The 24,658-nt window shown below is 42.5% G+C and overlaps 1 protein-coding gene across 1 annotated transcript in view; it reads right to left on the minus strand.

Moving 5' to 3' along the window:
- Positions 1–666: 666 nt before the first annotated feature.
- The window catches only part of HAL (histidine ammonia-lyase), a 75,932-nt gene continuing 51,940 nt past the window's right edge, over positions 667–24,658 (minus strand). The window contains exons 15-20 of the mRNA XM_044277242.1: positions 15,264–15,329; positions 15,012–15,177; positions 14,727–14,861; positions 7,880–7,988; positions 7,718–7,787; positions 667–998 (exon numbers count right to left, since the gene is read on the minus strand). Coding sequence (XP_044133177.1) covers positions 837–998; positions 7,718–7,787; positions 7,880–7,988; positions 14,727–14,861; positions 15,012–15,177; positions 15,264–15,329 — 708 coding nt within the window. The 3' untranslated portion in view covers positions 667–836. The remainder of the gene's footprint in view (positions 999–7,717; positions 7,788–7,879; positions 7,989–14,726; positions 14,862–15,011; positions 15,178–15,263; positions 15,330–24,658) is intronic.

Raw genomic sequence — 24,658 nt, forward strand, 5'->3', positions numbered from 1 at the left:
TACATGGAAGCTATAGGAACTAACCCTGCGGCACCATGTAATGAATATATCCTTCGTAATATTGCATCTGGAGAGCATATAGGGTGGAACCACACAGAGGTCTTAAATCACTTTCCTAAAAAACAGGAAGAGTGTATTTTCCTGGGGCGCCTTCTTGTTATTTTGCAACAGCAACAAGTATAAAGTAAAGTGATTGGATTAGGGACCCAAAACAGTCATTTCCATTGTATAGTACATTAATTACTCACAAGACCTGTTTTCCAATGAATATCATTTAATACCATTATTGCAAAAGACAGGATTACATCACAGTCATATTATAGTACACGGAGTTAAAGGGAACCGGTCCCCAGGAATTTGGGTATAGAGCTGAGGACATGGGTTGCTAGATGGCCGCTAGCACATCCGCAATACCCAGTCCCCATAGCTCTGTGTGCTTTTATTGTGTAAAAAATAAAAATAAAATATTTGATACATATGCAAATGAACCTGAGATAAGTCAGAGCTTGAAAATATGACTCTTCTCTGGTCACACAAGTAAGATATGACTCTTATGTTAATTTGCATATGTATCAAATAGTTTTTTTACACAATAAAAGCACACAGCGCTATGGGGACTGGGTATTGCGGATGTGCTGGTGGCCATCTAGCAACCCATGTCCTCAGTTCTATACCCAAAATCCTGGTGACAGGTTCCGTTTAAAGCTTCATTTTAGGACTTTCATCTATGTTACAAATGTTATCTTAACATCTCAGGTTTCTGACCTGCACCGATGGAGCGCGACTACAAGCGCCATGAGTAAGCTATGGTTTTATGGTATTCAAATTAGGGTAGTCTAACATTCATTGTGATTGCCAGGATGGTCTCGGTGGTCATGTACAGAGGAGTTGCTCAAGTTCATTGAATCCACAGAGAAAGCTGTAGGTGAAACTGGTCTGGATTCAGGAATGTGCTCCATTCTATATTTCTCAATATATGGTTCTGCCACAAGCCAAACCTGAAAAAAAAAAAGCCAATTTTTCCATTAAATAAAAACAAAATAATTTTGTAAGAGTTTAATATATAAGCAAGTAAAGGAACACCACTGAGTACTGGAACTATTTAATAAACTTAGCTATCAAAATTATATATTTTCAGAAAGAGCTAATTCAGTTCTGCAAAATCAGACAAAAATAAATGGAATTCTACAAAACGCTATTTTTCCACAGTAGGCACCCTTGGCTGGCCATAGGCACATGACACCTGTGTATAACTGGAGAGCGGACCCCTTTTGCCAGAAACAGACTGCTAAATAAATAAAAATACTGCATGACAGCAATCAGTCTGTGTGGATATTGTACAATATATATTTTTTTCTTTTTAGTGGAAATGTAGATTATGGGGTTTTAATTTACTGCATGTTATACAGTACAGACAAAAAAAAATCATGTGGCAACTATGCCTTATGACCCCAGCCTAGTATTGGTTCAACATCCAACCATTGCGCTTTCAAATTTGCAGATGGCGACAAGACTTTTTAACCTTGGTGCCATTTGCGACAGGGCTGCCTCGCTGTAGCTGAATATTGCAGCAGGGCACAGGAGCCATTCCTTGCCCTGCCGCCGATCACCTACGTTGTCATAGGCTACATGCCTGAGGCTTATTTGGTAGTGAAATGCCAGTGCAGGCAGGCCTTGTGCCAGGACGCACTGTAGTGAGGTGTGCGAGTCTGTGTTGCAGCTAGTGAGCGCCAGGACACAGGAGAGTACAAGATTTTAGCTTTTTTTTTTTTTACGTTCCAACATTACTGACCATAAGTGGAAATTACTACTGTGGAGCATATTACTACTGTTGGGGCAATGGGGGAGTAATTACTATGTGTGGGGAAATTACTATATGGGGGCAGTGTGGGAAAAAATTACTATGTGAGGGTGGGGAGTTACTACTGTGCGGGCAGTGTGTGTGTGTGTGGGTGTGTGGGGAATTAATCTAAGGTTTTATTATTATTACTGGGGGCACTCTAGGTTTTATAATTGCTGTAAACACTAGGGACATTTCTAGTGGGGTCACTTTTTTCAGCAGTATAGTACCTGGGGCATTAGGGAGCACCACGGGCACAGTATTGGGGGTGGCCCCAAGGGGGGGGGGGGGTTATGGAAGAATTTAGAAATCTAACGTGTCTGTGTAACAAACTCTGTAGAGACGAGATGCGGCTGGAAGTATTTGTCATGGAGGTCTGGGTCAAATGGAGAAGAGGAAGAGAAGGTCTAAATGAGCGGCGAGGTCACTGGATGTGCTAGGTATGTGGTGCTGGCTCATTACTGTGACCCATGTCTCATCTTCTCCAAATCGTTTTTTAATTATTTATATGCATTTTCAATTTGTCTAAAAAACTAAAAAATAAATTTAGCTCCTAAAGTTTTGGAGCCAATGGCTCTTGTTTATTTTTTTTTTAGTCTGGAGCACTGTGTAGATCCCATTCACATGCATAATAAAAGGTACACTCATTGTCCTTATAAAGCCACGTGATGTTTTCACAGCCTTTCATTTCCCCATGGGTCAATACAGATAGATAAGCAAATGTTGAAGCTGGTGTACAGGTTATGACTGCCTTGGTTAAATAAATAAGCATTTAGTTCACAGACCTTTGGTCATGTTTTACATGATAGGTTTGAATCTATCTGAAGTGTGTACACCACATTAATCATTGACAATGCTTCTAAAAAAATAAAGTGCTAAATATGTCCCAAATGCAAGGGCAAATAAATGCTTACGATATACAGTTTAAACTCGAAAAATTTGAATATCGTGCAAAGTTCATTTATTTCAGTAATTCAACTTAAAACTAACATATGAGATAGACTCATTACATGCAAAGCGAGATATTTCAAGCCTTTATTTGTTATAATTTGGATGATTATGGCTTACCGCTTATGAAATTTTTAGTTGCATTAATGCAACTCCTTTTAAGTTGCATTACTGAAATAAATGAACTTTTGCACGATATTCAAATTTTTTGAGTTTCACCTGTAGTAAAGAGGAAAGAAACTGCAGATGAGCAGGTGATTGTTAGGTGGAGGTGAAGAGCTGTATTTACATGCAGAGATCATCTCCACAGTATAAGGACGAGCGGTGGTTACTGCTATCGCTTGTCCTCATACATCTGCAGTGTTTCTGGGCAGCAGATGGCTGTTTAGACAGCACAATCGGCTGCCCAGAAATGATAAGTGAGGTGTCTGCACTTCAGATCATTTCACCCGAAGAACGAGCATTTCACTCGTTCATCTGGTAATCTGCGCAGTTTATTGTAAATGAGTGTTCATTTAGCTTTACATCATGGTGCCTACATGATATTATTTAGGAATTGTATAGTATCTTTTGGGAACTACATGGTTCTGTTATTTTAGCACTTTATACCAGTTACGTGTTAACTGTATGGAACTACTACTGTGGTTCTTAATTTATGAACCCAGAGTTTTCCATATTTATTTAAAGACTTGTGTGAAAACCTGTTGTAGTTTTAGGTCAAATTTTTGAAGTAGGTAACCTAATCAAACAAATTAGTCAAAAATATTAAACTTGGTTATTTATTTGTGGAAAATGATCTAATATCACATATCTGAGTGACAAAAGTATGTGAACCTTTTGCTTTCAGTATCTAGTGTGACCCGCTTGTGCTACAATAACTACAGCTAAACATTTCTGCTAATTGTTGATTAGTCCTGCACATCGGCTTGGAGGAATTTTCTCCCACTCCTCTGTACAAAGCAGCCTTAACTGTTATGTTGATGGTTTTCCTCCCATGAACTTCTCACTACAGGTCCTTCGACTGAATTTCTATTGCATTAAGGTAGGGACTTTGAGGGACATTGTGAAACTTTAACTCTATTCTTCTTTATCTTTAACCATTCTTTGGTAGACAGACTTGTGTGCTTAGGGTTGTTATCTTGCTGCCTGACCCATATTATCTTGAGATTCAGCTCACAGACAAATGTCCTGACACTTTCCTCTAGAATTTACTGGTATTTCAGCACTCATTGTCCCATCAATTATGTCATGCTGTCTTGGACTAGATGCTGCAAAACAGGCCCAAACCACGATAGCACCACCGTGTTTCACAGATGAGAAGGTTTTTATAATGTAATGCAGCATTTTCTTTTCTCAAAATATAACACGTCTCACTTAAACCAAAAAGTTATCTTTTAGTCTCATCCATAAAACATTGTTCCAGTAGTCTTGTGTCTCATCCAGGTGATCTTTAGCAAACTGTAGACGGGCTGAAATATTTTTTGGGGGAGAGCAGCAGCTTTCTCCTTGCAAACTTTTCATGCATACCATTGATTATCAAAATTAGGGTTATTCACGTTAGAAAAAAAACACGACTGAGGGGAGATCTAATAACTATGTATAAATATATCAGGGGTCAGTACAGAGATCTAGCCCATCATCTATTTATCCCCAGGACTGTGAGGAGGGGACATCCTCTGCGTCTGGAGGAAAGAGGGTTTGTACACAAACATAGAAGAGGATTCTTTACGGTAAGAGCAGTGAGACTATGGAACTCTCTGCCTGAGGAGGTGGTGATGGGGAGTTCACTAAAAGAGTTCCTGATCAGTCTGAAAAATGCCTGATCAGTCTGAAAAATGCATTGCAATACCGGATCCATTTTTCCGGTGTCATCAGGCAAAACGGATCCAGTATTTTATTTTTTTCTCATTTTTAAAGGTCTGCGCATGCTCAGACCGGAAGGACGGATCCGGCATTTTGAATGGCGGATCTGGCACTAATACATTCCTATGGAAAAAAATGCTGGATCCGGCATTCAGGCAAGTCTTCCGTTTTTTTCGCCCGAGATAAAACCATAACATGCTACGGTTTTCTCTTTTGCCTGATCAGTCAAAATGACTGAACTGAAGACATCCTGATGCATCCTGAATGGATTACTCTCCATTCAGAATGCATGGGGATATGCCTGATCAGTTTTTTTCCAGTATAGAGCACCTGTGACTGAACTCTATGCCGGAAAAGAAAAACGCTAAAGTGAATATAAATTGTATATAAATTATACAATGTGTATTGTGCCCTGGGGACATAAAGCACAGACCTCTGAATATTGGCAAGAAGCACAGTAAACGCACCGCTCTCGCCACTGGGATATAAGAGTCACCCCGGAGATGGCCGTGCATTCTGCCATCCCCCGGAGACAAAGCAATGGTGCTTTACTCCCGCTAGTAGATACACCAGCTGATATGGCTCATATACAGCCACCTATCAGCCAAAGCTAGCGGGGGTAATGATACTGGAAGGCTCAACGCATTTCTGTGCGCCTAATTAGCGCACTTCCTCAGGAGCATGGAGCACCAGAAACAGAAAACCCTGCCTAAGCTGCACTTCTCTAGTGTGAGCATCGGCATTATAATGTGGCTTGATGTAAGCCACGGCACTATGATGGCCGCTAAGCAATAAATAAGGTAAACACCCCTCCCCGCAGACGTGCCTCCGCGTGCTCAGCCAACCCGGCGAGAGACAAGCTCAAACATCGCCGGTCAGCTGAGAGGCAGAGGGAGCGAGGTACTCCCCGGGGAAAGCGCATCTGCGCAAAGGTAAATAGGGGAATAAACAGTGACCCTACATTGGAACCAACAGTAGTAAAAGAACAGCCTCAAGGATATCACAACAAGAAAATAATTCATTTGTTTATAGCAAAGATGTTAATATGCCTAATGACGATATGACCGCTGCTACACGGCCATTAGATTATGAAGAGGGCACACAGAGGAAGACCATAAGGGACAAGGTCCCAGTGTCGCCAGAACAGTACAGGGGCTCACAGTCCCATCAGTACTGTCTGGGGGCACACATTAACTCCTCCCACTGGCAATGATAAGGGTATATTAAACCAGGATATTGGAATGTGCCTTGGCATATACCCTGTCCACCATAACAGTGGGCATGTACCAGCCGAAAGGATACAGAGCACTAGGCCTACAGCAGCTATGTGAGGTAGATATAAACCCCACAACTTCAGGACGAACGAAGTGTACGAGATAGCATCATTGAGACCATTGGGTTTAATGGTGTACAATCTAAAAATCCATTAGGCATCCTTTTGCAACAAGATGCGATCCACATCACCCCCTCTTGATGATATCTTGATTTGTTCAATGCCCTGAAACTTTACAGAGGACCTTGCCCTCATGACAGTCTGCCACATGCTGAGCTATTGGAGTGTCATTAGATTTAACAATGTCCAAGATGTGTTCTCCCACACGTCGCCTCAGTTCACGTCTCGTTTTTCCGACGTATTTGATACCACAAATACATGTCAGTAAATGGATCACCCCCAACCGATTTACAGTTTATGAATGATCTGTTGTAGTATATCTTAACAGGTATATTTCCTGCAAAGAATTTACTTTTGTTAATTTGCAGAACTTACAGGACCCACAAGGGAAAGTGCCAGTCAAGGTGTTACGTAGCCAAGATTTTTTATTTCACTTTAGAATAATAGCAGTTTTTAAGCAAAAATTGCTTTGACATTTTTTTTTGTTTTTATGGCGTTTATCGGACAGGGTGGATCATGTAATATATATTGATAGAGCCGCTCGTTATGGACGCGGCGATACCTAATGTGTTTTTTAAAATATTTTTTATTATAAAATCAGGGGAAAGAGACTTTTTATTTTTTAACTTGAAACTTTTTTTTTTATTAAAAACACATTTTTTAAATTTATTTCTTACTTTAATTTTTGGGGGTCTGATCTCCTCTGCAATGTAATGTATTGCCTGTTAGTGTATTACACAGAGTAATACACTAACAGGTTGCCTAAGAGACCCAGCCGGGGGCTGGATCCCCTGGGCATCCGTAGAAGGCAGGTCCCGATGCTGTGCAAGGCATTGGGCAAGCTCTGCACGGCATTGGGCTGCATTCTCACTCATCTGGTCTCCGCCACAGCAGTGCGGGGACCCGATGGGCCCCCTCACCCGCAGCAAACCCCTTCTATGTCGCGGTCAGCGTTGGTTAATGCGCCGGCATCGGTGTTTTATAGTACGGCGCTGGGCAGCAAGTCACCCCCCGCTGCGCTGGTCGGAAAGGGGTTAAATAAAACAGGTCACCTATTCACTCCTGATGGTCATTCCATAGATTGTGAAATTAGAGTCAGGTGTTTTCAATCAAATTAACATATATTGGAACAATTTCTTTAATATAAACTTGGCCAAATCGAATATCTGACTCATTTGTTTATCGTTATTTGCTTTTAGGACCTGTGTGTGAAAATATGATATAGTTTTAGATAAAATTTATGCATCAGTATAGCACCACTGTATGTAAGTAATGTAAGGCAGCATTATGTGGCTGCTGAATGGCATTGTTATTGGGGAAGTACTGTTCCTCATTTCCCTCCTTTCGAGAATTCATGGGAACTCATGTTTGGCCTCGTCAGATCTCATTCTGCCCTACCCATCAACAACATGTGTACTTTGTATTCTAGTTTTAGAATCAATTTAAAATATCACACTGTGCTAATATCATGGTACTTTTTAACGCATGCCTTAAATCGGTGTCAAGTGCATAAAATATGTAATAATTCATCACTATAGTCTTGCATTGATATTATAAGTCAAATTATTTGATTATTCTGACAGTTATCTAAACTCTTCTTCTCAATTAGAAAGAACAACCAAAACAAAAAAAGTCATTCTCACAATATCATTTGTAACAAAAAAACTTCTTGCCTTTTCATCAACAAGTAATCTGTGAGCTGCCTCGATGTCTGGAGCCATGAAGCGGTCCTTCATCCAAGGCCTGCAAGATAGGAGTTAGGAAAATTAATTGATCATTAACCACTACAACATACAGGCCTTCAAAACAGACTCTGAAATGCTGTTTACTTTTACCTAACAACAGAGCGAACAAGGTCGTAGACTTTCTCCAATGGAGTTGTCGTTTTAAGAGGGCGTAGAAATTCAATCCCTTGGCAGGCGGCAAGAAGCTCAATAGCCAGCACTGAAAAACAGAAAGCTTATTCCCAATATGCTCAACTTGCCATTTAATAAAAATAACTAAAAAATACTAATTAAAAGGGGTTGTCACTTCAGCAAGTGGCATTTATCATGTAGAGAAAGTTAATACAAGGCACTTTCTAATGTATTGTGATTGTCCATATTGCCTTCTTTGCTGGTTTGATTCTTCTTTTTCCATCACACTATACACTGCTCATATCCAGGGGTTACGACCACCCTGCAATCCAGCAGCGGTAGCAGTACTTGCAAACTACTAGGAAAAACTCAGGCCTTTCTGGTGGCTGCAACTGTGGGAGCTCACATAGGCATAAATGCTCCTCTTAGCATCTTTGAGGAGTATTTTCAGCCAAGAGGAGTACGAAATAAGACATTAGGCGGCAGTTTTTTTTCTGGCCATAACTATTTTTCTGTCAATGTTCCCATATACGGGCTTGTTGTACTGCATCTTTTAGGGACACCATTTTGGGGTACGTGTAAGTTATTAACTTTTATTACCTTTTTTGGGGTGGTAATGGGGAAAAAAAAAAATACACTTTTACAGGCATTATTACAACTTCTCACCACTACTTATAGGGGTAGATTTACACTGTCTATGAATAGAAATCACAGAACTTAATATTAGACAAACTCCCTATTCTGGCATCGATCTTTATAAACTTGAGTATTGTAAATCCTGTGTCAGATTTATGCTAGAATTTTGTCCACGCAAACAAAAAAACAAACAAACAAAAAAAAACGGTCTAGTATAAGTTTAGCCACCTATAAGTGCTTTGCTCCAAAAAAGCACCAACATTTTGGAGAATGTTGATGCCCTGAGGCACATTTGGGCCGTTACTAGTGTTGAGCGAGTATGCTCGGCCGAATACCTGTTCGGCTCGTGCATTGCTATGCTCGGCACCTGGCGATACGCGACAGAGTACCGCATGTGCTCTAGCGCCATGCTAGAGTCTCCTCCCCACATGTTTCACGGCTGCTAAGCAGCCAATAAACGTGCAGGTAAGTACTGCCATCACTGTAATGCCAGTAGCCATGTTGGCTATATAGCACCCGATGATGCGGGTTTGGCTCATTGTGAGTCAGGGAGAGCTGCGATTAGGAAGGGACAGATAGTATAGGGAGTGTGATTGCAATATATTCAACAGAAAAACTTTTCAAAGACCCAAAAGTTCTCGCTAATATTTTTCCCAATATCTGGCCCTGATGCACGCTATTGTAGTGCAGATGTGACAATTCACTGCAGACACCATTTTTATATATATATATATATATATATATATATATATATATATATATATATATATATATATATATATATAAAAATGGAAAAATGTGGCAGCACCAAAGCATAACAAAATGACGGGTGCTATGTCCAGGGTTATCACTGCTTACCCAACTTTTGTATGTAGAAATGGACAGCACATCCAATAGAGAATTATGTTCAAAAAATTTTATTCAGCCACAGTGGCACAAGAGGCGACGTTTCGGCTCAAAATCCTGAGCCTTTCTCAAGCATCCATTGTCAAGCTTGACAAAGGCCTCATTGAGAAGGCCGAAACGTTGCTGGGAATAAAGTTTTGGGTCGTTACCCTATCACCAAAAGCTGGAAGTGCTGCCTCTTCATTCGCTGAATATATGTCTTGGAGGAAAAGCCTGCCTCTGTGAGGAATTTTGCACCCAGTGCACAACTTCTGACTGTGCTGCTGCAATATTTGTGGTTATAGTTATATATATATATATATATATATATAAATGGTGTCTGCAGTGAATTGTCACATCTGCACTACAATAGCGTGCATCAGGGCCAGATATTGGGAAAAATATTAGCGAGAACATGACACTGGGGAACGGAAATTAGTGTTTAATGAGGTGGATGATGATAAGACACAGTTGCTAATGACTAAACCGCAATTACTGTCTCAAGAGGTTGAGGAAGAGGATGACACACAGTTGTCATCACTGAGGTTGTGGCTAGGTCAACAAATCAGGAGAATGATCAGAGTGAGGAAGTGAAAGAGGAGGTGCTGGACAACGAGGTCACTGACCCAGGTGGCAACAAGTCGAGTGAAGAGAGCAGTAAAGAGGGGGAGGGATCTGCAGCACTGCAACAGGCTGGAAGAGGCAGTTGGGTGGCAAAAGGTAGAAGGCGGGCGCTACCGAACAGACCCGCAACTGTTCCACGGAGCACCTCCTTGCGTAAATCTCCCTTGCCAAGGGGTAGGTGTTCAGCAGTATGGCGCTTTTTTGAGGAAAGTGCGGACGACAAAAGAATAGTAGTTTGCAACCTGTGCCACACCAAAATGAGCTGGGGCATGAACACTAGCAACCTCAACACCACCAACATTATCCGCCACATGTCAAAGCACCCTAAAAGGTGGGCCGAACGCCTGGGTCCACAATCTCCTCTTCCCCTGTGTTACGTGCTGGCCAATCCCCTGTCCAAGACCCAGGCCCAGATGCCTCCCGCCCTGCACCTGGACCTTTTGCAAGCACCATCAGCGACCACATCCACTTCCCTGCCCCAGCGCAGCGTCCAAATGTCATTACCCCAAGCATTTGAACGCAAGCGCAAATACCCAGCCACCCACCCACAGGCCATAGCACTAAATGCACAGCTTTCCAAATTACTGGCCCTGGAGAGGTTTCCATTTAGGCTTGTGGATACTGAGGCCTTCCGCAGCCTGATTTCGGTGGCCGTCCCTCGTTACGCAGTCCCCAGCTGCCATTATTTTTCACGGTGTGCTGTGCCAGCCTTACACCAACATGTGTCCCTTAACATCACACGTGCCCTGACCTATGCAGTTACTGGGAAGGTCCACTTAATCACGGACACATGGACAAGTGCTTTCGGCCAGGAACGCTACACTTCCCTGACGGCACACTGGGTGAATGTTGTGGAGGCCGGGAGTGACTCTTACCCTGGGAAGGCACAGGTGCTACTGACGCCAAGGATCGCGGACCCCAATTCCATCAGGGCTTCCGCCACCACCTACGTTAGTGGCTCCAACCCCACTTCTCCTCCTCAGCCATCTCCTCCACTTCCACCTCGGAAGTACCTGCGTGCAGTACCAGTCAGTCATCAGTCCGTAGCTGGAAGCAGTGTAGCACTGCAGTGGGGAAGCAGCAACAGGCCTTGCTGAAGCTGATCTGCCTAGGTGACAAACAGCACACCGCCGCAGATCTGTGGCAGGGGATAAGAGACCAGACTGGGCTGTGTCTCTCCACTCAACCTAGAGCCAGGCATGGTTGTGTCTTATAATTGACGTAAATTGGTGGTGGATTTGGAGCTGTGCAACCTTATACACATCCCATGCCTTGCCCACGTATTCAACCTTGTGGCGTAGCGGTTTCTAAAAACACACCCCAATTTGCCTGAACTACTGGTGAAGGTGCGCTGTGTGTGTGTGTGCACATTTCTGCAGGTCACCGACAGCTTCAGCCGGTCTGTCAACGCTGCAGCAGCTCTTGAAAGTGCCAGCTCACCGGCTGTTGTGCGACATGAGCACACGTTGGAACTGCACGTTTTACATGTTGGCCAGGCTTTGTGAGCATCAGAGGGCAGTTGTGGAATACCAGCTGCAACATGGTCATCGCCTTTCCAGTCAGCTTCCGCTATTCACAAGCAAGGAGTGGGCATGGATGTCTGACCTCTGTGAGGTTTTATGCAACTTTGAGGAATCAACACAGATGGCGAGCGGCAATACCGCTATTATTAACGTCACCATCCCACTTCTGTGTCTTCTCAAAATGCTCGCTGCTCACAATTGATTTGCCACAAGGAGAGAAAATTTTGGGAAGATGGTGAAGGAGTACATAGCAGACTGTCAGTGTTCTCAATGATCCCTCAGTGCATTGTTTATTCGTCACATATAATGCCCTCGCATATACACTCACCTAAAAAATTATTAGGAACACCATACTAATACGGTGTTGGACCCCCTTTTGCCTGTCTCAATTCTACGTGGCATTGATTCAACAAGGTGTTGATAGCATTCTTTAGAAATGTTGGCCCATATTGATAGGATAGCATCTTGCAGTTGATAGAGATTTGAGGGATGCACATCCAGGGCACGCAGCTCCCATTCCACCACATCCCAAACATGCTCTATTGGGTTGAGATCTGGTGACTGTGGGAGCCATTTTAGTACAGTGAACTCATTGTCATGTTCAAGAAACCATTTTTCCAGTCTTCAACAGTCCAATTTTGGTGAGCTTGTGCAAATTGTAGCCTCTTTTTCCCATTTGTAGTGGAGATGAGTGGTACCCGGTGGGGTCTTCTGCGGTTGTAGCCCATCCGCCTCAAGGTTGTGCATGTTGTGGCTTCACAAATGCTTTGCTGCATACCTCGGTTGTAACGAGTGGTTATTTCAGTCAACGTTGCTCTTCTATCAGCTTGAATCAGTCGGCCCATTCTCCTCTGACCTCTAGCATCAACAAGGCATTTTCGCCCACAGGACTGCCACATACTGGATGTTTTTCCCTTTTAACACCATTCTTTGTAAACCCTAGAAATGGTTGTGCGTGAAAATCCCAGTAACTGAGCAGATTGTGAAATACTCAGAACGGCCCGTCTGGCACCAACAACCATGCCACGCTCAAAATTGCTTAAATCACCTTTGTTTCCCATTCTGACATTGCTTGCCTTCCTTGGATGTGGTAGCAGTTTCTCAGGCTCCCTCCCCAGAATCAAACAATGATTCCCCGTTACCCGTAGTTTTGAGCTGACAATTACATCGAAAGTTGATAGGCCAGACATCCGAAAGGATCGTGGCCGTCACGGGGACGTGCCATCGGCCCCAGGTTAACTAAAGTCACCAAAGCGGCAGCAGGCAACTGCCCATAATGTTTTAGATGGTCAGATCAGCAGGCCCTTGCTCCTAATGTTTTTGAGGGTCACCAGCAGGCCATCAATCATAATTTTTAAAGGGTGTGTATGGTATAATGCCCTCGTTTTTGTGTAACTAAGGTTGTATCAGAGTGCCTCTTCCTTGTAATTTTTGGCAGCACTTGCACTTTATATACAAGTAAATATTCATGAAAGACTGTTTTCTATCAATTTTTCCTCTAAAATGATTCCCCCCCCCCCTTTGTTTTGTGCGTATTTTTGTCATTATGTAAAAAGTGGCGTGCCATTTGGACAACATAGTTCCCAGCAGCGACCAGTGAGTCCAAGATGCATCCATACATCCTCCCCATGCTGTTATAGAACCATTTTGGTGGCGTTACCAATCATTTCTGACAATTTCTTATGAATCAGGCACCCTCCCTTCAGATCAGGGGGTACCTGGTTTAATGCTTGGGTTTTCCCATTGACCTCCATTATACTCGGGTGCGAATATCACGATGTGTTCGGCCCAAGCACTATGGTGTTCGATCAACACTAGCCATTACCCTTTACACACAAAGCTACTAACCCTTGTTGGGCAGGGTGTAAAAATCTTAGAAAATTGTGTAAAACAGGTGGTAAATTGGATGCAAAGCATGGGCGCTATTTTTATTTATTTAAAATGCACCAGAAAACTGGGGCATTTTCAATAGTAAGTGTGCCACATTATTTGTGGGCAGCACATCCATGTTTACACAGGACAAAATGCTGCAGACAAACTACATTTATGTGCAGCATGTTTACAATGGCCAATTATCAAAACGATTGTTCTCAAGATTATTGTTTATTCACACAGTTTTCTAGGGTATGTAGAGAGGTAACGGATCTGCTGTGGATTTTGCAGGCAGAAAATCTGCATACATGTGAAACTCCAAAAATGAGAATATCGTGCAAAGTTCATTTATTTTAGTAATGCAACTTAAAAGTTGAAACTAATATATGAGATAGACTCATCACATGCAAAGTGAGATATTTCAAGCCTTTACTTGTTATAATCTGGATGATTATGGTTTACTGCTTATCAAACCCCAAAGTCTCAATTTTAAGGTACCCTTTGCTCAGGGGGTATGGATTAATTAGCTGACTACAGTGTGACACTTTGAGCCTAGAATATTAAACCTTTTCACAAAATTCTAATTTTAAGCTGCATTAATGCAATTCCTTTTAATTTACATTACTGAAATAAATGGACTTTTGCACGATATTCAAATTTTTCGAGTTTCACCTGTATATTGCAGCACCAGCAAAGTGGATCTCATCCACGTGCTGCAGAAAAAGAGCTCTAAGGCCTCCTGCACACAAACGTGGAACAGCGGGAACGCGCTGCTGGGGGAGGTTGTGGACCAGTGTGGTCCACAGCCTCCACCCTCAGCACATTCCCGCTGTCCCACGGGGATCCTTCCTTCTGCCTACACTCTACCTGTGTGAGTTATCTGACCAAGGTCCGGAGTGACACTTGGTTCCGGAGTCACAATATTGGCATCTCTCCGTTATTATTTCTGTACCTATTGGAGGACATGTCAGAATAACATTTTTATTTGCATGATAACCTTGAGTGTGCGGTGGTTTTTCTCTTATTACTATTTAACTGGATTATATCCACTCCACAGATTGGATAACGAGTGCAACCCAAACAATCTACTATTCATTGCTGATGAAAGACGGATATCCCTTAGTAACACTCATTTGGGAGAGCGCTGCTAAGGGACATTTCACCCCAAGTTTTCTACCAAAAATAAACATTTTCCCTAAATAAAATATATTGGAAAAACAATCCTTGTCCCTACACATTGACAAAAAAAAGGCAGTTACACTTTAATATATGAGTTTAGAGCCTACCATGTTCCACATGTTCAATAACTCTCAAAGCTTTCCTTGCTGCCCAGCCTCCCATAGATACATGGTCTTCAGTGGCAGCACTTGTGGAGAGGGAGTCCACTGAGGATGGGTGACACAAAGCTTTATTTTCAGAAACTGAAGGACAAATTGAAAAGGAAAATTTTAGAAGACTTCATTCATCTTCCCTCTTTTCTTTATTATAAAAAAAATTTCAAAAAAAATAAATAAAATCTGTATTTAGAAGCCTTCACAAGGAAGACACACTGGAATGTATACCACTCTTACCAAGTGCAGCAGCTGTACAATGGGCGATCATGAAGCCGGAGTTTAATCCCCCCTCAGTGACTAAAAATGCTGGTAATTCACTGAGGGACGGATTACAGAGTCTTTCAATCCTTCTCTCACTAATTGAGGCAAGTTCATGCACCCCAATGGCAAGATAATCCAAGGCCTGCAAATGGAATAATACTTCAAGATGAAAAATCTGAAATATTGAAATACATAACAGGGAAGAACCTGAAAAACATAATATTGTACCTTCGCAGGATATTCACCATGAAAGTTTCCCCCAGAAATGGTTTCTCCTCTTTCTGCAAAAACCATCTTCAAAGAGTAGTTAAGGTTAATAATAAAAAAAAAAAAAAAAAAACACACACACACACACACACACACACACACACACAGTAAAAGTACTTAAAAAGCGTTTGCTATAGTATAGAGCAATTAAAGAGGTTGTCCACTTGGGACCAATTGGGGAATATGGACATCTGCTGCCAAATTGTAGAAAGTGAATTGACAAGTTTTCCCAGGTAAATGTCAGTAAAATAAAATAAAAAATTATAAAAAAAATAAAAAAAAGTTTAAGTGTGCCTTACTACAGATATCTTTATCTTTTTAAAAATGGTGACAAAACTTTTCTGGTACTTGGTTGAAACCCCCCCCCCCCCCCCTCCTCCAAAAAAGGATAAGATATAGCTGATCTAGAACACATCCAGTCATTCTTTGACCGGTTTGCCATCTTTTTCAGTTAGTTTAAAAGAGAACCTGTTAGCTATGTCATGCTACTCTCTCTCTCTAACCCTGGGTTCACACCTGAGCGTTCCGAAAGGAGCGCTCTGTATGCGCGATTGTACGGGCGTTTGCAATCGGGCATACAGAGACAAGCGAACGCCCATTGTCGCGCGTTCCCGAAAGTCTATGTACGGGAACGCGCGACAAAACGCCCCCAAAGAAGCTCAAGAACTCTTTTGAGCGTTTTACAGCGCGATCGTACGCGCTGTAAAACGCCCAGGTGAGAACTTACCCTGGGTTTACACCTGAGCGTTCTGAAAGGAGCGCTCTGTATGAGCGATTGTACCGGCATTTGCAATCGCGCATACAGAGACAAGCGAACGCCCATTGTCGCGCGTTTCCGAATGTCTATGTACGCGATCGTACGCGCTGTAAAATGCCCAGGTGTGAACCATTCCCATAGGTTTTCATGTGTTGAGCGTTTTACAGCGCGTTTGAACGCGCTGTAAAACGCTCAGGTGTGAACCCAGTGTTAGGGTAAGAGCAGCAGGCAGTAGTTCTAGGCACACTGATTTGAACAGCGAGGGGAATGTATTAAGACATATGCCCGTTTTAACCCACTCCAGACACATCCCGTTTCCACCTTCCTGATACGGCCACATTTTGCAAATCTGAGGTGTCACTGTATGTGGTAATAAACTTTGGAATACTTTTACTTATCCAAGAGATTTTTAAATGGTAAATTTGGATCAATATGTTTTACCTTTATTTTTTTTTATCGAAAACTTTGGAACACTGCAATTTTTTTATTTGAATTTTGCTGTGCTTGGTAAGCTGCGAATTGCTTGCATTGCTCACCAAAGCTCCAGTGAGTGCAACAGTCTCTTCAAATATCTAATCTGCAGGGGTGTTGGCAATTGTACCTGGACCGATCCGATATTGATAACCTATCCGGGTGATAGGCTATCCATATCAAATTCCAGGATTACCTCTTTAACTTTCACCATATATGTGTACTTTATGTTGGCATCATTTTGTAAATGTAATTTTATTTTTTTAGGACATTTTCCAAAACCCACTCTAAGAACCGAATCAGTTCTGGACACTTTGAGGGGCTTACATAATAGAAACCACCCATAAAATTGCCACATTTTAGAAATTAGACCCCTCAAATTATTCATAACTGAGTTTATAAACTTTGTTAACCCTTCATAAACTGTCTTAACCCGTCATAAACTGCTGTATGGGCTCAGAAGAGAAGGAGCTCCATATGTTTTTTTTTAGGCCAGATTTGCTGGAATGGTTTTCTGGCACCATGTGGCATTTAAAGAGACCCTGAGGCAACCCTGCAGTGGAAACAAAAGGGGACTTTGGAAACTACACACCTCAAGGAAGACACTAGGCTGTGAAAATAAAGTTATATATTTTTTCCCAATAATATTTTGTTTTAGCCCCACATTTTTCATTTTCACAGGGGGTAACAGGAGGAAAAGCAATTGGTTACCCATGTCCTTCTAAATATAGCAACACCTCATAAGTGGTCAAAAGCTGTAGTGTGGAGTGCAGATTTTGCTGGAATTGTTTTTGGGTGCTACACCACATTTGCAGAGACCCTGAGGCATCTGTACAGTGGAAATGGAAAGACCACCTTTTGGCTGTTGGCAGTGCGGCTTTTGATGCTTTTAAACAGCCCCTTGGAAACCAGTACCAGTATTTTCTGACAACCATAAGTTTTTATTTTTCTCTCGATGATGCTGTGTAAAGGCTTATTTTTTACAGGATAAGTTGCCATTATGATTGGTACTATTTTGGGGTACATTTTGAATATTTTTTTTTTATTTCATTTTTTGAGAAGCAGGATAAAAGGAATGTCAGCAATTCTACCACTGCTTTTTTGGCTTTGTTATTACTAAAAACGGTTAGTTTTTGTGTCACCATTTTCTGGCGATGAGGGCTTTTTGGAGAATGTGACATTTTTATGGGTACCATACCATTTTTTCTTTGCATCACAATATTCTTACCCTCATAACTTTATATGTATGGAGCTGTGTGAGGGCTGATCTGTACTTTTCATTTGATATCATTTTTAGGGTGTGTATGACTTTTTGATAAATTTTAATTAAAAAAAATTTGTAGGAAGTAAAGCAACCAAAGAACAGCCGATGAGCCATTTTGACTTCTTTTTTTCGTTTCGCCGTTTGCTGCATTAGCATTGGAATCTATTAGGCCCCTTTCACACGTGCGAGTATTCCGCGCGGATGCGATGCGCAAGTTAAACGCATTGCACCCGCACTGAATACCGACCCATTCATTTCTATGGGGCTGTTCACATGAGCGGTGATTTTCACGCATCACTTATGCGTTGTGTGAAAATCGCAGCATGCTCTATATTGTGCGTTGCGGTGCGATAATCCACGCAACGCAGGCCCCATAGAAGTGAATAGGGGTTGCGTGAAAATCGCAAGCATCCGCATGCGGTGCGATTTTCATGCACGGTTGCTAGGAGACGATCGGGGTGGAGACCCGATCATGATTATTTTCCCTTATAACATGGTTATAAGGGAAAATAATAGCATTCTGAATACAGAATGCATAGTCAAATAGCGCTGGAGGGGTTAAAAAAAATTATTATTATTATTTAACTCCCCTTAGTCCACTTGTTCGCGTAGCCGGCATCTCCTTCTGTCTCCTTTGCTGAACAGGACCTGGGGTGAGCATTAATTCCATGAACAGGACCTGTGATGACGTCACTCCGGTTTATCACATGATCTTTTACCATGGTGATGGATCATGTGATGACTCTGACGTCACCAAAGGTCCTTGTTGCTACAAAAAGCTAAGATGAAGACAGAAGGAGATGCCGGCTACGCGAGCAAATGGACTAAGGCGAGTTAAATTTATTTTATTTTATTTTTTAACCCCTCCAGCGCTATTGTACTATGCATTCTGTATTCAGAATGCTATTATTTTCCCTTATAACCATGTTATAAAGGGAAAATAATACAATCTACAGAATAACGATCCCAAGCCTGAACTTCTGTGAAGAAGTTCAGGTTTGGGTACAAAACATGCGCAATTTTTCTCACGCGAGTGCAAAACGCATGACAATGTTTTGCACTCGCGCAGAAAAATTGCGGGTGTTCCCGCAACGCACCTACACATTTTCCCGCAAACGCCCGTGTGAAAGGGGCCTTAGAATTACACTGTGTTCCTATGGAGCCACATGCAAGCTATCCATAGGAACTAATGTGTGGCAGCCCTGTACCATTCCTGAGTACATGGGCTGCCGCACACTGCATCAGGCTTCCCCGAGCCTTGCTGGGGGTAGCCAGAGCACAGCAGGGAATGCACATTCCCAGTTTTCATCCTTCCAGATGCCGTGGTCACATTTGACCATGGCATTTGAAGGGTTAAAAGTCAGCAATTGGCGTTACCGCAGGCACTCGTCGGTTATGGCGCCACTGCATGCGCAAGTGGGGGTCATATTTAAAGTACCTACCGCCAACGTATATATATGTAAGGAGGTCTGGAAATAATTTTTTGATTGCTTGACATTATGATTTTTGGGAGGTGAGGTGACCAAAAAATATAAAATAAAAATGGCTGTTCTAGTATAGTTATTATTTAAAGTATTCACCTGATGGGCCTCATAGGCTTTAGTAGCTGGCAGGGCCAGAGGCCTTTGTAAGGCTTTCAGCTGCCATGGCAACCAGTTACATGACAAAAATCTAAATAACTAATCATATGCTAAATCAGGCATCAGCAACCTCCGGCAGTCCAGCAGTTCTAAAACTACGACTCCCAAAATCCTCTATTTACTTCTATGGGAGTTACAAGAAAAGCCAAGCGGGTATGCATGCTGGGAGTTGTAGTTTTACAGCAGCTGGAGTGCCGAAGGTTGCTGACCCATGTGCTAAATAGTTGAAGTCCAATTTTTGTATGAGATAGCCAAGATGATTGTCTATAAAATGATAGTAGTCTCACATTGGACGCTGTAGTGGATGGGGAGATATGGAGCCTGAAAGTCAAAAGTAAGAATTAGTCTTACTGGTAACTATTTCCAGGAGGATGTCTCCCCGCACACTATTGGGACAGGAAACAGAGCTGTTAAAAGTTTCCCCCCACCCCCCACACACAGTGTTTTCGAAATTATGACCCAATAATGGATATCTTACAGTAACCCCTTAAACAAAATAATAGTAGAATAATAATCTTAAGGGGAAAAAAGGGAGCGAACTCCGGGTGCCATCATGTCGGATCCCTGGAAATACAATTACCGGTAAGACTAATTCTTACTTTCCAGGACGTCCTTCATGACAGCACCACATGGAGTAATACCAGATTAAAATACAGACCTACGGCTTGGAGAACTTTCCGTCCAAACATCTGGTCATGGTTTCCTGCAATTTCGAATCTATAGTGTTAGCAAAAGGTATGACAATTTGACCATGTAGCCGCCTTGCAAATCTGGTCAATAGTAGCGTCAGGGTGTTCTGCCCATGAAGCTGCAACTGCTCTGGTGGAATGGGCTCCGATATCTTGAGGACATGGTGTTCCCTGCAGCTGGTAGGATTCCCTAATTGCCGATTTTATCCACCTGGCTAACGTTGTCTTTGAAGTTTTCTTGCCCTCGTTTCGGGTGGCAAATTGTATGAACAGATTAGAGTCCCGTCTAAATCCACTGGTAGCTTCTAAATAGATAAGAGGAGAATGTCTGACATCTAACAAGTGGAAGATTTTTTCCCTGTCATTTTTGGGATCCACACAAAAGGTAGGCAGTATAATTTCCAGATTTAGATGGAACGTAGAAACTACCTTTGGTAAGAAGGTTGGATCTAGTCTAAGGATAACCCTGTCCTCTAAGATTTTAAGGTAAGGTTCTCGGGTGGTTAAAGCTTGAATTTCACCTAACCTATGGGCCGATGTAATTGCCACTAGGAAGACCATATCTTACATAGGTTCAAAGGGTTCCTTTATTAAGCCATTGAGAACTATTGTCAGGTCCCATGGTGGGACTGAGGATTTTAGAGTTGGCCTAATCCATGTGGTTGCCTTTATAAACCTGCTTATTCATCTATTTTCTGCCAGGGAACAGTTTAGAAACCAGCTCAAGGCTGCTATCTGGCCTTTTAGGGTGCTTGGTCTAAGACCCCTATCAAAGCCATCTTCTAGAAAGTTCAGGAATTCCCCCAAACCCGGAAGCAGCAGATTTCCATTTCTCAAAGCTATCCATGAGCAGAAGCTCTTCCAAATTTTATTATAGATGGCAGAGGTTACTTGTTTATGGCCTTTTTGCAGGGTTGATATTACATCGTCCGAAAACCCCTGTAATTTTAAGTCCCTTTCAGAAGCCACACTTAACTTTAGCCTGCTTATTCCCGGGTTCCAAATTGGACCCTGAGACAGCAGATCTGGTCTCAGGGAAGAATTATCAGCCAACGCTTGTTTCGGCCAGAACAGGGCAAAAAACAAACAAAAAAAACACCACACTTTTGATGACCCCATCCTGATCTTTCTGAGAATAGCCGGAATTAGAGAGAAGGGGGGGGAAAGCATAAACCAGCTAGCTTCATATTCCATCTCTGGGACAAGGTATCTACTGCAGTCGGATGGTCTGCTGGATCCCGGGAGAAGAAGGAATTTGTTTGAGCATTTTTCCGTGTGGTAAATTTCGCTGTCAAATCCTGGAAAATCTGTTTGTTTAGGGACCACTCGCTTGGGTCAAGGTAATGCCTGCTGAGGCAATCTGCTGATTCGTATGTCCTGGCCCAGCAGAAGATCCTGACCTTGTTGTAGAGTTTCCCAGACTGCTCGAAGTTCTCGGTAATTTGAGGATGTCCTCTTTATGGCTTGATCCCAAGTTCTCAAATAGAAATGAATGGAGCATGCTGGGAATTGTAGTTTCACAACAGCTGGAGTGCCGAAGGATACTGATCCCCGGTATAGGGGCTTGGGTTCCAGGAAAAGCCTTTTGACAGGTTGACCATGTTCTTCCACGATTCCAAAGACTTCCGAGCAGCTTTTTTTCATGAGAATTTTCTGATTTAGGGACTGATGGTTCCCATCCGAAACCGAGAGGATCATCTTCTGAAGTGATCTTGTGTCATACTGGCTCAGTGGCACCGTCATGATACAAGCTGTCATCAGGCCTAGGATTCTCATTGCCTCTCTGACCGTACAAACTGATTTATTTTGAAAAAACTCTATTTTTCTATCATATTTTGCTGTCTATTCTGCAGAAGGAAGGATTTTTGCAATCTCGAGTCTAGTGCAGTTACTAAGAAAATTTTCCTGGTATCCGGTCTGATTTTTCCCAATTTAGGATCCAACCTAGGTCTTGCAGGAGAGAGATCACAGCCCGAGTATGATCGATTAACATGTGCACTGAGTCTGTGATTAGAAGAAAGTCATCCACATATGGTACGATTTTTATTCCTTTCATCCTGAAAAAAGACATGATCTCTATTATTAATTTTGTGAATACCCGAGGGGACGATTATATTCTGAATGGAAGACATTGGAATGGATAATGATCCACTCCGCCTTCTTCACTTATTGCAAATCTTAAGTATTTCTGGTGATCTGGGTGAATTGGCACATGGTAATATGCATCCTTCAGATCTAGGGTGCACATTACTACTCCTGGAGGAATTAGAGGTGTGGTCGATCTGATAGACTCCATCTTGAAGCGCCGATATTTTATTGATCTGTTCAGAGGTTTCAAATTTATTATGGTTCTGAACGAGCCATCCGGTTTGCTTACAAGAAGCAGTCTTGAGTAATACCCCTTGCCTTCCTGATGTTTTGGGACCCGATTCACCGCACCAAGATTTTGTAATGTCTTCTATCTGGTTTCTTTGAGTATTCTTTTGTATTTTCTCTGTACCAAGTCAGCACATATTTTTGTTGAGGAACTGACAAAAATTCTATTCTGTAGCCTTCTTGTATGATTTGAAGCTCCCATGGGTTTTGTGTTATCTGGCACCATACTGGAAGAAAGAATTTTAGTCTTCCTTCCACCGGCCTAGCGTCATTGTTTGTTCTGGGAGGTGTTGGGGTTAAGTAAAAAAAAAAAAACTGCCTTTTCCTTATTTCTGTTTCTTCCCGATTTTTCCTTATCACTGTATGTTACATTTTTTTGCTGGAACTTTTTACGAGAACGTTTTCTTGGGCTTACCTTCCGGAAAGCCTTTCTTCTTGTCTGCGGCTTTTTCAAGGATATTATCTAATACAACATAAGACCCTGAGAAAGGAATCACGCATAGATTTTAGACGCTAGGTCGCCCGACCAATTTTTTAACCATAAGGCTCTTCTTGCCGTATTCAGAAGTGCTCCGTTTTTTTGCCGCAAACCTGACTGACTCTGCCGATGAATCTGCTACGAATGCAGTCGCCATGTTTAGGAGAGGAATAGATTTCAGTATATCCTCCCTGGGAGTCCCCATTTTTAAATGGTTTTCCAACTGGGGCAACCACAAAAGCATGGACCTTGCACCAAGGTCGCGGCAATGTTAGTCGAGACTAAGGATGTTGATGTCTCCCACGTTTTTCTCAAGAGGCCATCTGTCTTACGATCCATTGGATCTTTTAGCTGAGATGAATCCTCAAAGGCAATAGCCATTTTTTCTAGCCACAGGAGTGTCCATTTTCAGGATTTCCTCCCACTACTTTTTTTCCCCCTATTTATCAAAGGCTAGGCGATTCTTAAATTCCATGGGGAAAAAAAAAAAAGTCTCTTCATCACATCTTCCCATTCTTCTAAAATAATTTGTTTTAGACTACAATTTACAGGGAAAAATCTTTTTTTTTGCCATTAAGCCTGCAAACATTTCGTCCTGAACGGATCTTCTATGTCCATATTTTTTTCCGAACGGCAGTAAGAAGAGAGTTCATATCATCGGATGAGAAGCAGTATTTCTGCTGTTCATCATAGGATGTGGAGGGTAAAGAATCTAATTCTTCTTCATCCCCATCGTCCAACTGAGATTCCGACTCAGAGGATATGGAGGTACAATATACCAAGACCTCTCTAGGTCTCCTAGCCCTTGGGGTATGACTGATAGCAGAAGCGGGTACAAAGGATGTTGCAGATGCTTTTACTTCTTCCCTTATGCGTATGCATCTTGAAGCTATTTGTTGCAGATGGCACATCTTTTAGGCTTCCTTTTAGGTTCCACCTTATGAAAAAAAAGTCTCTTTTTCCCCCTAGGAAACACGACTAGCAATTTTTGGGGGATTTTATATATATTTTTTCCTTAAAACCCAAGTCTGGTTTTCTTACTCACATGACCCTGGACAGGAGGCTCTGGGGACTGCTCTCTCCTAATAGAGCTGGAGGAATCCATATGCAAGGACCCTGTTGCTAACCCCCTTCAGGTTTAAATGACCTCGGCACTTACCTCTCCTGTTGCTGCAAAGCTCCTTCTCTTCCGCTCCCCCTCTTCCTTTCCGGGACTCCTCTTAAGCGAGTCAACCGGATAGGACGTGAGGCCGGTAAGCCAGGTCTCAAAGCATCCCACGCCATGAGAACTGCTGTATGGCAGCACCATCTTGTTTCTGGACGTCTATGTGGAACGCACATGCGTTATAACCACTGAAGGAATCCACTATGGGTGCTGCCATCTTACTTCCAGTTGCCCTTACTTCGCTCCTGACACCTGCGGCCTCCAGCGACTGCGGCGCAATAAAAAGGAGCGAGTCTGGAGCCCAGAGCCCCACCAGGGTTGCGGCTACCAATCCCCCTGCCCGTGGCAGTATATTCCTACCTGGAATCCAGCCACATGGCTGACAGGTACCGGAAGGGCTGGGGAGGCTAAGGGACCCCCAGTTTAGGAGGTTTTAGCCGGGCATCTAAAGGAGGAACATGCCCCCCGATCCTGGCCTCCGTCCAGGTCCAAAAAATTCCAGAGACCTCATCTCTG

This window comes from Bufo gargarizans, chromosome 2 (assembly GCF_014858855.1).
Source record: "Bufo gargarizans isolate SCDJY-AF-19 chromosome 2, ASM1485885v1, whole genome shotgun sequence".
NCBI lineage: Eukaryota > Metazoa > Chordata > Amphibia > Anura > Bufonidae > Bufo > Bufo gargarizans.